Source organism: Aquarana catesbeiana, linkage group LG01 (assembly GCF_042186555.1).
Source record: "Aquarana catesbeiana isolate 2022-GZ linkage group LG01, ASM4218655v1, whole genome shotgun sequence".
Taxonomy (NCBI): Eukaryota; Metazoa; Chordata; class Amphibia; order Anura; family Ranidae; genus Aquarana; species Aquarana catesbeiana.
The window spans coordinates 696,318,689-696,336,953 of NC_133324.1; the positions used below are offsets into that span (position 1 = coordinate 696,318,689).

The 18,265-nt window shown below is 43.0% G+C and overlaps 1 protein-coding gene across 2 annotated transcripts in view; it reads left to right on the forward strand.

Annotated features, from left to right (window-relative positions):
• Positions 1–17,074, forward strand: part of INTU (inturned planar cell polarity protein) — a 191,336-nt gene extending 174,262 nt beyond the window's left edge. For both annotated transcript variants that reach the window (XM_073603697.1, XM_073603688.1), the window contains exons 12-16: positions 32–535; positions 2,000–2,100; positions 3,315–3,504; positions 10,318–10,463; positions 16,634–17,074. In XM_073603697.1, the coding sequence (XP_073459798.1) occupies positions 32–535; positions 2,000–2,100; positions 3,315–3,504; positions 10,318–10,463; positions 16,634–16,745 (1,053 nt within the window). In that variant the 3' untranslated portion in view covers positions 16,746–17,074. The remainder of the gene's footprint in view (positions 1–31; positions 536–1,999; positions 2,101–3,314; positions 3,505–10,317; positions 10,464–16,633) is intronic.
• The last annotated feature ends 1,191 nt before the right edge of the window (positions 17,075–18,265 follow it).

An 18,265-nucleotide genomic window follows, 5' to 3' on the forward strand; every position in this document is an offset into this window, starting at 1 on the left:
TGACTATAACCTTTTGATTTCCATTTGTCAGAAACACTTTATGCTCTGTACTCTGCTAGAGGCGGGAGGCTGCACTTCAGAGGCTGTTGGAACGCCAGGCCCTGACTACGTATATGTGGATCAGCTAAGGGCAACCCTTCTTCAGCTGGAGATGCTTGATGCTAGTATTGAAGAAAGACTAAATGCCTCCCCTAACCCATGCCTGTCCTGCGCTGACTGGTTTCTCCCCTCTGCACGGGACAAGTTCCAGAGCGTAGTGAATTCTGTTATGATGAACAAAATACAGACTCCAAAGAAGGCAAACTTTTCCTTAAGCAGAAAGGGTGTGACTGCGGACTCCCCAACTTCTCTAAGAATACGTAGGCCAAGCCCTTCAAGAAGCAGTGGAGGATCAGATCACGGAAGCGATGGTGTGTTAGAAAACACAAATCTCCTCTCACACGCCACACCTGACTTGACCAGGAAGAGTGGAAGAAGAGAGTCCCAAGGGTCTGGGGGCTCAGAAGGAAGTGGAGGGAGTGGGAATGTCCCTAAGGTGGGTGTTTTTGTTTAAAGTGATGGAAAACACACACTGTTTAACTTACATTGTTCTGTCTTTCTGTATGTGGATGATGACACTGTACAGTAATTATTTTATTTAAAAAAAAAAAATACAAGTACCTTTTTCCTAATCGATATACAGCTGTCACATGACCCAGATCTTTCCCAGCCTGTCTGTAGGTAAACATAAGCAGGAGGAGCGTCTAGTCTGCTGGTCACATGTACAAAATAAAAAAAACAGCCTTTGGAATGAAAAATAAATAATATCAAAAAGCTGTTTAAAGTTGTCATAAAATATATTTTGAAATATTATATTTGAAATTAAATCTTTATTATTTTTTGGCAATAACGTGTGGTTGGATTTCTACCCATCACAGGCTGTCTCACACCCCTTCAGCCTGTGTCATAGAATAAGAGAGAGGTGAAGCCTCCATTAATCTACATGTAATATCCCACCCCCGCTGTGTTTAGCTAGTTAGTGGGCATTAGGGGTGCAACGGATCAAAAATCTCACGGATCGGATCGATCCTCGGATCAGAGTCACGGATCGGATCATTTTTGGATCAGAAAAAAAAAAAAAAAACCCCACACAAATCTTGTTACACCCACCGGAGTTTTAGATTTAAAAGCTATTTTCAACACAAAACCGAGCTTATATGCATAAATACAGTATTTGTGCATATAAGCTCAGTTTTGTGTTGAAAATGGCTTTTAAATCTAAAACTCCGGTGGGTGTAACAAGATGTCCGCTTGCCCCCTTCTCACTCTATCATTATTGTACTGTGCAGGATTATAGGGTGTAGCAAGATGGCGGCGACGAAATGTCACTTCCTGTCGAGACAGCGGCCGCTTCCGGGTGTACTAAGATGGCCGCCGGCTCCGGAGCTAGGCCGAAGCCGCGGCCTTTCCTATGGCTGAGGCCGAAAAGTGCTCCGCAGATCGCGGGTGTGCCGATCCGCGGAGGGTGATCCGTACGGATCGGCAACGATCCGTTGCACCCCTAGTGGGCATAGAGGAGGGAGGGAGGGAGTGGGCTGTCATTTACCACTGTGTATACGCTCACATGTGACTCTAAAGGTCACTTGAGCTGCTCAGATGTGATAGAGGGGGAAATGCTCAGTGTAGAAACTCACTGAAAACTGAGCATGTGCAGAGTTTCCACCACAGCTGCAGAATCTCTAGCTGAATTAGGGACATGGACAGAAGGTGGAGATATAGAGCAGCTGGATCAAGCAGGTTTTTTGCAGAATACAGAAAATTTATCTCGTCTGAGTGAACAGCAATACAACATTTATTGATAGTTTTTTTTAAGATGGGGGCTTAGTGTCTTTAATTGGGTTTATGTTGTGTTTGTGTGCACTTTCAGCATATGCTAGGTCAGGTGTTCAGTTTTTTTATGCACCCTTTTTTTTGTGATTGTGAGGCGTTTGTTATATCTCAGTTGATAATGTCATTGCAGATCAGCAAGAAAAGATACACGCTTCCAAATCCTTTTAATTTAGGGAGTTTAAGACGGAACCTTTCTGAGCGAGAAGCTGAAGATCTCTATAACACTGTGAAGTAAGTCCCTGATTGTTTATAGTACAGAGTCCACAATACAGACATTTACTTTGTGTGTACTGTCTTTGTTTTCTTTTTCCCTGGGCTGGTAAGGGTTTTTGGACCACATTTATGTCATGCTTCACTTTTCTTGTGTTAACCAGTTGCCAACCGCCACGCGCCGATATACGTTGGCACAATGGCAGTGGTGGGCAAATGGGCGTACCCATACGTCCCCTTTAAGAGCCGGGGATAGCAGGCGTGTGTGCGCCCGCCACGTACAGCGTGACTGGGACTGGCGGACTTTATGTCTGCCGGTCTCCCGGCAATCGTGTCACGGAGCCTCAGAACGGGGAAGTGCCTATGTAAACAAGACATTTCCCCGTTCTGGCTTGTCATGACAGAGAGCACTGCTCTCTGTCATCAAGAGCAGTGATTGCTGTCATGTGACTTGAAGCCCATCCCCCCACAGTTAGACGCACTCCCTAGGACACACTTAACCCCTTCTACGCCCCCTAGTGGTTAACCCCTTTACTGCCAGTGTCATTTACACAGTAATAAATGCATTTTTATAGCAGTGTTCGCTGTATAAATGACAATGGTCCCAAAATAGTGTAAAAAATGTCCGATGTGTCCGCCATAATGTCGCAGTCCCGATAAAAATCGCAGATCGCCACCATTACTAATAAAAATAAATAATAATAAAAATGCCATAAAACTATCCCCTATTTTGTAGATGCTATAACTTTTGCCATAACTTTTTTTTACCAAAAAATATGTAGAAGAATACATATCGACCTAAACTGAGGAAAAAAATTGTTTTTTTTTACATATTTTTGGGGGATATTTATTATAGCAAAAAGTAAAAAATGCATTTTTTTTTTTTTCAAAATTGACGCTCTTTTTTTGTTTATAGCGCAAAAAATAAAAACCGCATAGGTGATCAAATACCACCAAAAGAAAGCTCTATTTGTGGGAAAAAAAGGACGTCAATTTTGTTTGGGTACAACGTCGCACGACCCCGCAATTGTCAGTTAAAGCGACACAGTGCCAAATCACAAAAAATGCTCTGGTCAGGAAGGGGGTAAAATCTTCCAGGGCTGAAGCGGTTAAACATACTTTTCTCCATATGTCAATGGGTTACTTTTCTCCACTCCTTTCCTAGTTAACGTTCTTAGTGTTTAACTTTTTCTCTGGTTAAAAAAATATATATATATTTATATTTATTGTTACAGATTATCCTCAGGTCCAGAAAACACACTTTTTCATTACTTATATCTGGAAACCATCCAAGGAGTTTTCATTGCTCCAACTCACCGGGATGTGGAAGAACTCAGTGGAGCCATTCACCCTCAGTTGATTAAGAATTTCCATAGATGCTGCATATCTATACGTTCTCTGTTTCAGAAGACACTAATGGAAGAGGTACAAACAGCACTGTGCTTATTTACGGTGTGTATAGCCAAAACGTTTTTTCTGTCTCGAACATCACAGGACACAGAGCCACAGTAATTACTGATGGGTTATATAGGGTATCACTGGTAATTGTACACTGGCACACCCTATCAGAAAGTTCAACCCCCTATATAATCCCTCCCCTTGCAGGGATACCTCCAGTTTTTACGCCAGTGTCTTAGGTGATGGACGTGTAAAGATGTCCTGCGCTGAAGCTCCAAGAGGGGAATATCTTTTATCTTATACTGGGGCAAGCCAGGCAGACCGGATCCATTCAAAGTGTCCTTTCGTGGCCGAATTGGATGGTACCCAGGCCTCGTGTCCGAAGAAACAAGGTTTTACCTGTAATGCTTCTCTTTTTAGAGAGCTGGACCCTGCAGATTAGAATGGTTTTCTAGCCTAATTTCTAGCCGGGTGCTTTACAGGTCCCTATTCGTAGGGGACCCCAGTCTCTGATGGTTTTCTCAAACGGAGCCCACCGTGAGAGGTGAAGATTGGGTCTGTATTAACTGAACCCTGCGGATAGATAAGGTAAGAGGAGATTCCACAGAATTTTTTAATTCTAGTAGGTTTCTCCTTTAAGGTAAATGCATGCTATGCCTATTGTGACCACCGGGGGCTTGCAAGAGCACAAACCTTGTCATGCTGATGTCGGTCTCAGTGTTCATTGCTGCACAGCGTCTCCAGCTGGCTCAAGGTAGGATGAATGGGGGGATTTCTCCTGTTTGAATGTTCCCCCCAGGCTAGGGGGAGGCCACAGGGGTCTAGACAGCGGTTATACCGCTTGGGCACCGCCGCCATTGCCGTTTTTTTCAGGCAGGCCCATCACTACCAGCTTCTCTCCTGCCTCCCCCTCCCCCAGCCTTCCTCCATGTTATTTCTGGAGGGTCGGCCAGCGCGGGAAGCGCTCGTTTTTTTTAAATTCGAGGGGGGGGGGGCGGTAGGGGGGGTGGGATGTCAGCACAGGTGCTTAGACTCCCACTCAGGCCAGCTGCAGGCTATTAAAGCACACTGTACAGGTGCACACAGCCTTCTGGAGGGACACAGATCTGACGGTCGCATGTAAGGTGGGACACAGGCATTCTCCTAGGCAGCATTTACTAAGGTAACACCAGACTGAGCATTGGGTAGCAGGGCTTTTAGCCGGACTACATCGCTTGTTTATGCTGCCAGACGGTCCCAATAGAGGACAGGCAGCGTCAAAAGCTACCATTTCTAAATGGATTCGTCAGTTGATTATTCAGGCTTACGGTTTGAAACAGAAGATTCCTCCGTTTCAGATCAGGGCACATTCCACAAGGGCTATTGGTGCTTCTTGGGCAGTGCATCACCAGGCCTCTATGGCTCAAATCTGTAAGGCCGCAACCTGGTCTTCAGTCCATACATTCACCAGATTCTATCAAGTGGATGTTAGAAGGCATGAGGATATCACCTTTGGGCGTAGTGTGCTGCAGGCAGCGGTACAGGGTCCTCCAGTCGGATTGCACCCTACTTGGTCGTGGTTCCCCCCCCAGATAGCATTGCTCTGGGACATCCCATCAGTAATTACTGTGGCTCTGTGTCCCGTGATGTTCGAGAAAGAAAATAGGATTTTTTAAGACAGCTTACCTGTAAAATCCTTTTCTTTCGATAGACATCACGGGACACAGAGGTCCCGCCCCTCTTCTAATACACTATATTGCTTGGCTACAAAACTGAGGTATCCCTGCAAGGGGAGGGATTATATAGGGGGTTGAACTTTCTGATAGGGTGTGCCAGTGTCCAATCACCAGTGATTTTACAGGTAAGCTGTCTTAAAAAATCCTATTTTTATAGTGCTGAGTAGAGTAGGGAAGGGTAAAAACCTGTGAGGTCAGGGAGTTTTACCTTTACTTTCTGTCCTGGGGATGTAACGGGAAAGAGGAGTTTTCTTTCAAAGTTAGGGAAATTCCCTTCTTAGTTGTTACAGAAACAGGTGTCCACATAGGAAGATCCCCCACACACATACACGCATGTACCTCTTGTTCTGGTGACAACTAAAGTTTGACTTTCCATCTATCTGTCTTGGTGACAATGGCCACTGAGATAAATGGCAAAGGAGGGAATCTCCAGTGGGGGAGCAGCAATAAAAAACCTCACTTGGGTTCTAAGCATTTTCCACTCTTGCCAAGAATATAACATTTTTTTCTTTGCATACACTTTAAAGCTGAGCTCCGGGATAAATGTTTGTTTTGTCTAGATGTTGAGAAATAACCAACTACTTACCTTAATCCATGCTTCTACAGCCTTCATCCACACTGTACGAATGGTCCCCCAAAGCCATTTCCAAAAACCTCTCTGTAGGTATCACTCATTCCAATGTCATTGCCTACAATCCAGGACCAGCAGCCCTGCATTGTATGTGAGACCCCATGGATTGGAGGAAATTGTCAACTGCTGGTGGAGTGAGAAATAAGGTATGCTTACCTTTTTCCTCTACCTCTAGACAAAATGAGTGTGTGGAGTTCAGCTTTAATACGCTGCTTAGAAGTCCACCTAAATTATGCCATATTCAAAATTAGGCTCATCTCAACTAATGCGCCTTAGCCTGGGTAGATGTTTAAAGAGGAACTTCAGTTTAAAGGGAAAAAAAATACAAATACTATAGCTGCTGACTTTTAATAAAGACCCTTACCAGCCCAGGGACCCAGTGCTGTATTCGCCCAGGCCGGTTCTTCATCAGCCTTCGGATGCTCATTACCACCATGTTGACTGTGGGAAGCCAGCTATGACTCTCTGCGGCTTCACAGCCGGCTCCCCACTGCACATGAACCGTGCTGAGCTCTGTGAATGGTCCTGCAGCCTCCTGGGACCTGTGATGTGTCCCAGGAGGTTGCAGGGGGGGGCGAATATACACTCGGATTGCCTAGACAGAGAGCCGCTACCTGTCAAAACTAGGTACCCGCTCCCAGACTAAAAAAACATCCACTACACGCAGATGAGGGGAAGAGGAGGACAATCAGCGGAACTTCCTGTAGTAAGTGAAGTTATGCTTGAACATTCTTGGTACTTCAGTTTTTTTTAGTCAGCTGAGACTAAAGTGGCTGAATCTTAAGGCTCCATTCACACTGGACGTTAAAATTACGTTATAAAAATGCCAGTAGCTTTGCAGTGAGTCTTTCAAATTTTTTTTTTTAGCGTTTTTTTAGGTTTTCTTTTTTTTTTTTTCCAAGAATTTATTTATTTATTTTTCAAGCGATCAAAAATGTTAAACGCTGGTGAGCCACGTTTTTGAGCGTTTATCGAAGTTTATCAGCGTTTATGCGCGTTTAATGTTTTTACGTGTTTTTTGTGGTCAGAAAAACAGCTCCTGAACGTGATTTTAGGGCGTTCAGACAACAGTCCATAAACTACACTGCTGATAAATGTCCAAAAACATCCATGTGTGCATGGACACATAGGATAACATAGAGGGGAGTTTATGGGCTGTTTAAAAAAAAAATGCACAAACTGCCAAAAACAGCCATTTATGAGCTTCAGAGTGCATGGAGCCCAATTCTCTTTTTATAAACATCCCTTGTAATAGGAATGGTGCGCGACAGGTCCTCTTTATGGAGAGATCTGGGGTCTATAAGACCCCAGATCTCTCCTCCAGGCTGGAAACTCCGAGATAAAAAAAATAATAAAAATGAACGATCTCTTTCTGTCCAGCCGAGTCCCCGGCATTGTTTACCTCTGCTGGCTGGACGTGACATCATAACGTTGCGCCTGGGCCTCCGGAGGTCATAAAGTTGACTGGGGACCATCGGGTCACTGGAAATCTCTATGATCAACGTCCTGTGGCGGTGCATACCTTCTCCGGCTCGCAGATCGCATGGGCGAGCCAGTAGAAACACCAGAGGGCGGCAAGGGGGGGTGTCGCCTCCCGCCGCCTGTGAGAACGATCAAGCGGCTGAACTACCATTCTTATGGTGCACAGAATCGCCGGCTGTATAAGATGATATTGGAATTATGTCTGTAGCTGCAGGCATCTTTCAGATATCCCCAAAGTCTAAGACCTCATATGACGTCCTTGGGCTGGAAGTGGTTAAAGTCTTGGGGCTTTTTTGGTTAATAATAACAAACCTGATATACTTACCTGCTCTATGTGGTGGTTTTGCACAGACCAGCCCAGATCCTCCTCTTCTTGGGTCCTTCACCAGCACTCTTGGCCTCTCTCCTGCCGAGTGCCCCCACAGCAAGCAGCTTGCTATGGGACAGCCGAGCCGCTGCTCTGTGTGTCCATTCAGACACAGTGCTGCAGCTCAGTTCATCCCAGCCCAGCCCCTCTCTCTTCGTCGACTTACTGACTTTGATCGACAGTAGCGGAAGCCAATGGTGCCCTGCTGCTATCTCAGCCAGTGAGAAGGGAGACAGCCGAGACTCTCGTGCAGCATCGCTGGATCTAGATGGGGCTCAGGTAAATATTAGGGGACTGAGAGGGAGCTCCACACTGGTTTTTCATTTTAATGAATAGAATGCAATAAGATAAAAAAAAAAAAAAAAACTTCTGGCTTTAGAACCACTTTAACAAAAATAATTGTCCTTCTGAGCATGCAAAAATAACTTTTCATGTTAGATGAGGTTTATATATATATATATATATATATATATATATATATATATTAGGGTTGTCCCGATACCGATACTAGTATTGGTATCGGCACCGATACCGAGCATTTGCCCAAGTACTTGTACTCGGGCAAATGCTCCCGATGCTTCCGCCGATACCTGGAAGTCAGCTGTGATCGGCGGTGGGGGAGTTACAAGATTCTCCCCCAGCGGCTTTCAGCAGCTTTAGTGACATACAGCGGTGATCGGTCACCGCTGTATGTCACTGCATCCTCCTCCATGCCCCCTCCTTTCCTCTGTCCCCCTCCGCTGTCCCCCTCCGTTCCTCTCTCCTTCCCTGTGCCTCTCCGCTGTCCCCCTCCATTCCTCTCTCCTTTCCTGTGCCTCTCCGCTGTCCCCCTCCATTCCTCTCTCCTTTCCTGTGCCTCTCCGCTGTCCCCCTCCGTTCCTCTCTCCTTCCCTGTGCCTCTCCGCTGTCCCCCTCCGTTCCTCTCTCCTACCCTGTGCCTCTCCGCTGTCCCCCTCCGTTTCTCTCTCCTACCCTGTGCCTCTCCGCTGTCCCCCTCCGTTCCTCTCTCCTTCCCTGTGCCTCTCCGCTGTCCCCTCCGTTCCCCTCTCCTTCTCTGTCCCCTCCGTTCTGCTGTCTCTCTCCGCTGTGTGTATGGATAGAGTCAGCTGACTCTGTCCATTCACATAATTGAAACATTGTAATCTCCTGTGATTACGATGTGTCAGTTTATGAATGGAGAGGAGCCGCTGTCTTTTCTCCATTCATTCTCAGTGCAGCTGAGGCTGCAGAGAAAGGGACTGGGGGATCTCTATCCTCTGTCTCTTTCTCTGTCTCAAGGGGGAGATATCAGAGGTCTGTTAAGACCCCTGATATCTCACCAAAGCCCCCCAACAGGGCTGATTAAAAAAAAAAAACAAAAAAAAAAACAAAAACATATAAAGAATAAATAAAAATATTATTGTAAAAAATAAAAATTGTAAAAAAAAAAAAAAAAAAAAACACAAACACATACACCGTTCACCAGACCCCCCCCCCCCCCAAAAAAAAGAAAACACTGTTAAAAAAAAACAAAAAAAACCACTGTCACGTGACATTAAAAAAAAAGTATCGGTAATCAGTATCGGCGAGTACTTGAAAAAAGTATCGGTACTTGTACTCGGTCCTAAAAAAGTGGTATCGGGACAACCCTAATATATATTATTATCCCTTTTGATTTATAGCTCTTGAAGAGATGGTCAGAGGCAAGAACAATTCTCATTGCAAATTAATTATATATTCACTTAACCCTGTTGTAACTTGTCAGTTTTAATTGGTGCCATTGGGTTGAATCACTTTCTGGCTCCTTACATCTAAGTCCATTGGGAAGATATTTTAAAACTAGCTTTTCTCCATACTTCCCTTAAGACACTCAATAATGTCATCCTCTTGCACCCGGACCATCCAGTTGTTCATTTTACATTATGAAAGATCACTAAGATCTGCCATGATTTCGGGTTCTAATAGTGAATTCAATGACTTTAGATAATTTGTTTGTTGAAAATCACATCCCTGGTGCTCCCAAGGGTTATAGAAAAGTTAGCATATGATCCTGTCTTTTGGCAACCACACAAAACTGAATTTTCACTTAAAGTGGGAGTCCGGCGACCAATCTTTTTTTTTTTTTTTTTTGTAGGTCATTGAGACACTATGCTAACCCCAAAATAATACTCACAGTTTGGGTGTAATATTTCCGCCTCTGTCTGTTTTCGTACTGAAGAACAACTTTAAAAATGTGATGCTGGCTGTTTCCATCTTGCTTGTGGGCATGTGAAGCCCACAAGCATTGATTTCCTGGATGCGGTGAATGCTGTTCATTCACAGCTTGTTCACACGCATGATCATTGTTCCCGCACTGAATCTTGGGAAGCCTGACACTAAGCTCCCAGGAGACAGTTCGGCGCCGGGGAAAGGCAATAAACACGCCTACTCCCATGGGAGGAGAGACAGGAAGTGCCACAATAAAGTACAATATAAAGGTAATTACAGCAATAAAAAATTTTTTCGTGCGGCATTTGAACATCTATGCAATTGACTGAAGGGGGTAAGATTAAGTTAAAAATTTGAATGGAACCCTGCTTTAAGTGAAGTTGGCCTGCAGTGGAATTTATTATTGCGCAGTTCTTGGTTCCTTTAAAGCTCATAAACATCTTTTATATTTTATATAGAAGCAGAGTCCTTCCAAAGCAGACACATGTCGAGATTTCATAGGTTTGGGTCCAGTTAAGGAACATGGCATTTTATTTGAATGTGCTCCAGAGAACTGGACAGATCAGAAGAAAGCTCCACCCACCATGTCTTACTGGGCTATAGGGTAAGATACATGACTGATGAATGTAATGGATCATTGTTTCCTGTAACTTTATGACGCAACACAGGCATTGAGATTGTTTACTTCAAGTCTATTTCTATTTTTGTTTGGTGGGGGTGGGGGTGGGGGTTTGTTTTACTTCTGAATAGAGTAGAAAAGGGATAAGACCCTCTGTCGTTTTTTTTTTTGTTTTTTTTTTGTTTTTTTTTTTGTTTTTTTTTTCATTGCTGAAAGGAAGAAAAGTGAGATGAAGTCCAGAATGTTAGAAATGTCCCAAAAACAAGTGGTAAGGGAAAATCTTCCGTTCTGGGGATAACTGTCTAAAGCTGGGTAAACACCAGGGGTGCTCAACCGTTTGAAGAGTGAGGCCCACTTAAGTGATTTGGTAACTGGTTACAGGCCACAAGGAAATGAACTAGTTCAGAATTATGAATAGCATAATGAACATTCTCCTCCTGCAGCCGCTGAATGCCAGCGAGAGGGAGAACAGGGGAAGTCATCTTTTTAGCTGTTGCAGAAGCAAAATGGAGAAGATCAGTTCCTGTATACGTCCCCCCCCACAGCCCCTCCTGTCCAAGTATAATAAAACAGAATGTGATGGGGAGGCCGCACAGGCCCCCTGGAGCATGGGGCGCAGTCACAATTGCAACCCCTGATACTACACCATTGGTTGGGCGGTATGTGGTAAAAACACATCTCAACTATGGGGTTTTATCGCCCCCCCAAACTACAAATGTAAACAAGCCCTTACTGTCCTGAGCCCTCTAAGGCTGCTTTCACACTGATGTGCTGCAATTTAGCGGCACCACTGGTACAGCGCATTGCACCTGCAGCTTTCCTGCGAGCTAGCTGCGCTTTGCCATAGACTTCTATTATGTTTTGCAAGTGTGGTTCACTGTCTGAGAGTGCACCAAAACTGAATTCAGAAGCGCACCAAACCTGCAGGATAAAATAGAAGTGCGCTTCCCTGGTTTGAGGTCGAGGGCCACAGCAAAGGGCTCCGAGGGCCATAGGTTGAGCACCCATGGTATACAGTGCCTTGAAAAAGTTATTCATTCCCCTTGAAATTTTCCACATTTTGTCATGTTTCAACCAACAACTTAAATGCATTTTATTGGGATTTTGATGTGATAGACCAACAAAAAGTGGCACATAATTGTGAAGTGGAAGGAAAATGATAAATGGTTTTCAACATTTTCTTCAAATAAATATGTGAAAAGTGTGGCATGCATTTGTATTCAGCCCCCCTGAGTCAATACTTTTGTAGAACCACCTATCGCTGCATTTACAGCTGCAAGTTGGAATGTCTGGAATGTCTCTACCAGCTTTGCACATCTAGAGAGTGACATTTTTGCCCATTCTTCTTTGCAAAAAAGCTCAAGCTCTGTCAGATTAGATTTAGAGCAGCACTTTTCAAGTCTTGCCACAGATTCTCAGTTTGATTTAAGTCTGGACTTGTTGTCCTGCTGGAAGGTGAACCTCTGCTCCAGTCTCAAGTCTTTTGCAGGTTTTCTTCTAAGATTGCCCCGTATTTGACTCAATCCATCTTCCCATCAACTCTGACCAGCTTCCCTGTCCCTGCTGAAGAAAAACATCCCCACAACATAATGCTGCCACCATAATGTTTCATGGTGGGGATGGTGTGTTCAGGGTGATGTGCAGTGTTAGTTTTCTAGTTTTCTGCCACACATTGAACTTTTTGGCCTAAAAACAAAATGTTATTTTGGTCTCATCTGACCAGAGCACCTTCTTCCACATGTTTGCTGTGTCCTCCACATGGCTTCTCGCAAACTGCAAACAGGACTTCTTATGGCTTTCTTTCAACAATGGCTTTCTTCTTGCCACTCTTCCATAAAGGACAGATTTGTGGAGTGCACGACTAATAGTTTTCCTGTGGATAGATTCTCCCACCTGATCTGTGGCTCTCTGCAGCTCCTCCAGAGTTACTATGGGCCTCTTGGCTGCTTCTCTGATTAATGCTCTCCTTGCCCGGCCTGTCAGTTTAGGTGGACAGACATGTCTTGGTAGGGTTGCAGCTGTGACATGCTCTTTCCATTTTCAGATGATGGATTGAACAGTGCCCCGTAAGATGTTCAAAGTTTGGGATTTTTTTTTTATAACCTAACCCTGCTTTAAACTTCTCCACAACTTTATCCCTGAGCTGTCTTGTGTGTTCCTCGGGCTTCATGATGCTGTTTGTTCACTAAGGTTCTTTAACAAACCTCTGAGGGCTTCACAGAACAGCTGTTTTTATCCTGTGAACAAATTACACACAGGTGGACTCTATTTATTAATCAGGTGACTTCTGAAGGCAATTGGTCCCACTAGATTTTAGTTGGGGCTATCAGAGTAAAGGGGGCTGAATACAAATGCACGCCACACTTTTCACATATTTATTTGTAAAAAAAAATTGAAAACCATTTATCATTTTTCTTCCACTTCACAATTATGTGCCACTTTGTGTTGGTCTATCACATAAAATCCCAATAAAATACATTTATGTTTTTGGTTGTAACGTGACAAATATGTGGAAAATCTCAAGGGGTATGAATACTTTTTCAAAGCACTGTACATGGACTGAAATTCGTCAGGAACCAGTAGACTTTCGGCTGTGTGTACTTCTGTCTGTTCAACAAAAGCCAGTCTAATGCCCTGTACACACGGTCGGATTGTGTGATAGGACCTTGTTGTCGGAAATTCCGACCGTGTGTAGGCTCCATCACACATTTTCCATCGGAATTTCCGACATACAAAGTTTGAGAGCTTGCTATAAAATTTTCCAACAACAAAATCCATTGTCTCAAATTCCGATCGTGTGTACACAAATCCGACGCACAAAGTGCCACGCATGCTCAGAATAAATTAAGAGACAAAAGCTATTGGCTACTGCCCCGTTTATAGTCCCAACGTACGTGCTTAAACGTCACTGCGTTTAGAACGATCGGATTTTTCGACAACTTTGTGTGACCGTGTGTATGCAAGACAAGTTTGAGCCAACATCCGTCGGAAAAAAATCCATGGATTTTGTTGTCGGAATGTCCGATCAATGTCCGACTGTGTGTACAGGGCATTACAGTCATGCTGGAAAACCAGCATTCGATCAGCGCTGATCTATGCATTCTGACTCCTCCCCATCAGAATACAGTAGCATGACAGGGGAGAGCCCTGCATCACATGTCGTTTGTGTTTGATGCAGTTATCTTCTTCTTTTTTTTTTTTTCTTCTTCTTCTTCTTTCTGCCCGCTGGTTAAACAAAAAGAACTGCACGTGTATACCCAGCTTTAGATGGGAATCCCCTCTCACTTCGTAGGATTTCATCTAAATTTTTGTTACGTCCTTGGGGCAGGAATTGATTTTCCCAGTGATAATACACAGACAGCAAAACATATCTTGGCAGGAGTTTTAATATTTCCCTACTGTTTTTTGTACATTTTTACTTTTTGATTTATTGTCCACACTGCTTGTGGCTTAATCTGATTGTAGTAAATTCCGTTTTTTTTCCTTCTAGTTTTACTCTAATTTAGGAGTTTATTATCTGAATTTAGAATTTTTGGCAGTCTTTGTTCTTTAGAGTGACTAACAGGGAACAAACAATGACTGTGCTTATTATACAAGACTATTAACATTTAGTTAAATGATGTCATTAGTATTATGGTTGTTGTGCATGCATATGAAAAATTTACATTTCTCCCTTTTATTTAGCTTGAGTGTTGGATCATGAGTCACATAAAGTTGTAGACCTCATTTACAGTGGGGACGGAAAGTATTCAGACCCCCTTAAATTTTTCACTCTTTGTTATATTGCAGCCATTTGCTAAAACATTTAGGTTCGTTTTTTTCCCTCATTAATGTACACACAGCACCCCATATTGACAGAAAAACACAGAATTGTTGACATTTTTGCAGATTTATTAAAAAAGAAAAACTGAAATATCACATGGTCCTAAGTATTCAGACCCTTTGCTGTGACACTCATATATATTTAACTCAGGTGCTGTCCATTTCTTCTGATCATCCTTGAGATGGTTCTACACCTTCATTTGACTCCAGCTGTGTTTGATTATACTGATTGGACTTGATTAGGAAAGCCACACACTTGTCTATATAAGACCTTACAGCTCACAGTGCATGTCAGAGCAAATTAGAATCATGAGGTCAAAGGAACTGCCTGAAGAGCTCAGAGACAGAATTGTGGCAAGGCACAGATTTGGCCAAGGTTACCAAAAAATTTCTGCTGCACTTAAGGTTCCTAAGAGCACAGTGGCCTCCATAATCCTTAAATGGATGATGTTTGGGACGACCAGAACCCTTCCTAGAGCTGGCCATCTGGCCAAACTGAGCTATCGGGGGAGAAGAGCCTTGGTGAGAGAGTTAAAGAACCACCCAAAGATCACTGTGGTTGAGCTCCAGAGATGCAGTCGGGAGATGGGAGAAAGTTGTAGAAAGTCAACCATCCCTGCAGCCCTCCACCAGTCGGAGCTTTATGGCAGAGTGGCCCGACAGAAGCCTCTCCTCAGTGCAAGACACATGAAAGCCCACATGGAGTTTGCTAAAAAAAACACCTGAAGGACTCCAAGATGGTGAGAAATAAGATTCTCTGGTCTGATGAGACCAAGTTAGAACTTTTTGGCCTTAATTCTAAGCGGGGTACAGGGATATCCTGGACGAAAACCTTCTCCAGAGTGCTCAGGACCTCAGACTGGGCCGAAGGTTTACCTTCCAACAAGACAATGACCCTAAGCACACAGCTAAAATAACAAAGGAGTGGCTTCACAACAACTCCATGACTGTTCTTGAATGGCACAGCCAGAGCCCTGACTTAAACTCAATTGAACATCTCTGGAAAGACCTAAAAATGGCTGTCCACCAAAGTTTGCCATTCAGCCTGACAGAACTGGAGAGGATCTGCAAGGAGGAATGGCAGAGGATCCCCAAATCCAGGTCTGAAAAACTTGTTGCAGGTTTCCCAAAAAGACTCATGGCTGTATTAGATCAAAAGAGTGCTTCTACTAAATACTGAGCAAAGGGTCTGAATACTTAGAACCATGTGATATTTCAGTTTTTCTTTTTTAATAAATCTGCAAAAATGTCAACAATTCTGTGTTTTTCTGTCAATATGGGGTGCTGTGTGTACATTAATGAGGAAAAAAATGAACTTAAATGATTTTAGAAAATGGCTGCAATATAACAAAGAGTATAAAATTTAAGAGGGTCTGAATACTTTCTGTCCCCACTGTACATAGGTTGAGAAAAGACACAAGTCGATCTATTTCAACCAATAGAAAAAAAATAGTGTTAATAGATAGAAAACATCCATATACAGAATCCTATACCCACAGTTGATCCAGAGGAAGGAAAAAAAGCATAATGCGATTTGCTGTAGCAGTGGCTATATAAAATCCTACAATACTGATCCCCCAGAAGTCAATTGGATTTTCCCTAGATGAACAATCTCTAACAATTTACACATTTCCATTTTTAAAAATTCATATGTTTTTGCCTGAATATGGACTGAAAACTCAAAGGTGTGACTGGGTCCTGAGTGCCTCCCTCTTAACAGCTTAGCCTTGCTATTTCTTAGTCTGAGTGTGGCATGTATAAGGTTTGGTAGTTGACAGACTTCTGGTAAACCCTAAAATCTGACACTTGAGCAAAGGGTCAGACAAAGTAAGGGTGCATATAATTATTATGTAAGAATTATAGTAATTTAAAGCTGAATACTGGGATTGTTGTATAAGCCCAGTTGTGACAGCTCCTTTGAAAGAAGAAATACCACACACACATTTTGGTGCTCATCGTATTATCTAAAGGTAATCGTTACTTTTACTTTTCTTTATTTTGGAATACCATGGCCAGGTTTCCACACACGTTATCCCACGCTTGTATAGAGAAGTCTCCATTTACAGGATGTTGGAGCAATTTAATGTAGGAACTGTAATCAGTGCAGATGTTCTGGTTGCTATGACAGAAAGGCAAATATGTATTTTCCCATGAATATATACAATAAAGTGCAATGTTAATAAAATCCCATTTACAATGACCACACAATACTGTACATGGTAAATCACTTAAGTGGAGCACTTAATAGGTGAAACTTGAATAGGCTGGTTGTTGAACGATTGCCCGGTGTCTCAACACTCCACTGACAAGCTGACCATCACTTTCTATTGCAGGAGACTCTTTCTACAGCCACAACCTCAGGAGTTCTACGTTTGCTTCCACGATTCAGTCACGGAAGTTGCAGTTGAGTTGGCTTTTAAGCTGTCATTTGGGATGCCACTTTAGTGGTTTCTGCTTCATACACCAATGACTTTTGTATTGCAAATACAATAACTGTGCAAGCACTTATGTTGGCCATTCATGTGGCAAATCAATCACTCGATTCAACCTTTCCATTAAATATTTAATAGCACTGAAAGCTTGATTTCTGCCAACCTGTTGGAAAGATCACTGACCACAATGGAAACCTCTTGATTGAAACATGATTTTCAATTAGTGTCTGGTTAGTTGAATTTTTTCACTTAATCTTTAAAGTATAATAGCGTTTGTTGAACTTTTGAGCATTTTATTTATTGATTTTGTTTTTTATAAAATGAAGTATTTGATATATCTAACTAGTTTTTCAAGGTACTGATTTCTTTTTTCAACTATTATGTTTTAGCAGCAGAAAGAACTTTAAGAATGAAAATGTCCCTGTGATATTCCCTTATTATATGCCCTCACCCATGGGTTGGGTTGTCCATGATTAGTTGATACTGACAGCGATTTTTATTTTTCTGTGAATGCCCTCATAGCTGCTAAGGCTAGCTCTATAGTGTCTGAGCCTAGGGAAACCCATGTTCACTCCACAGACTGGCAAGGAAATTACATTGAAAGCAATTGACTAGAAAGCAAAAAAAATAAATAAACGAAAATGCCATTTTCTCAACTGCTTTTGATTTTGGTCCCCTATCTGATTATTTTATTGATGACCGGTTCTCTTTGATGAGACATCAGGGAACTGCATAGCAAATGAAGTGCAGATTGAATTGCATTCGTTTCTTCCCTAGCCATACAGGCTGGGGAAACTGACGGGGACACAAAAGTGACGTTTTATACATCACTTCCGTGTCAGTAACAGGAAGGCTAGGCCAGTGAACAGACATTCACTATTCTCCTTCCCATCTACCCAGTATCACCCGCCATTACAGATTCGGCGTCTGCCGATGGGCGCATGGAGCCCGGAAATGTGGGAGCGCACCCAGGGGTCCTTGCCATTACCAGCATGTGTGGAAGTGAGCCAGGTCCATATGGCAGCTGGCAGTCAGCTTGATATATTTACACACACTTCCGGCAGAGGCATGCCTCCCCCCATTGCCTCTAACATTTCTGTGTCAGTGGCAGTTAAAGGGTTAATGCATAATAAGGATTATTGAGTCTTGTAAATTGGCTACCTCTACAAAGAAACAACAAAATGTGTGATATCAATGAAATAACAGCTGAAACAAAGGGAAAAAGCTTTGTGAATTGGCTCTATAGGGTCTCCTGAGTGGCAGGGCCCTGTCATATAATGCAATGAACATCAGGACCTAGCTCTGTGTCTGAAACTGTCATGGTTACTTGCATGCTAGAAGACAGACTGGCAATATAGGCATGAATTGAGGGACATGTCATGGCAACAATAGCCAGACTTTTGGAGGTCTCTCAGTTAAATGAGCAAATCTAATGAAGAGGGTAAATATCAATATGTCATTGATATGCCTGCACAGTTCTAATTTAAACCTAAACATTCACATTTCTCCTTAAAGTGGTTCTAAAGTCAGAAC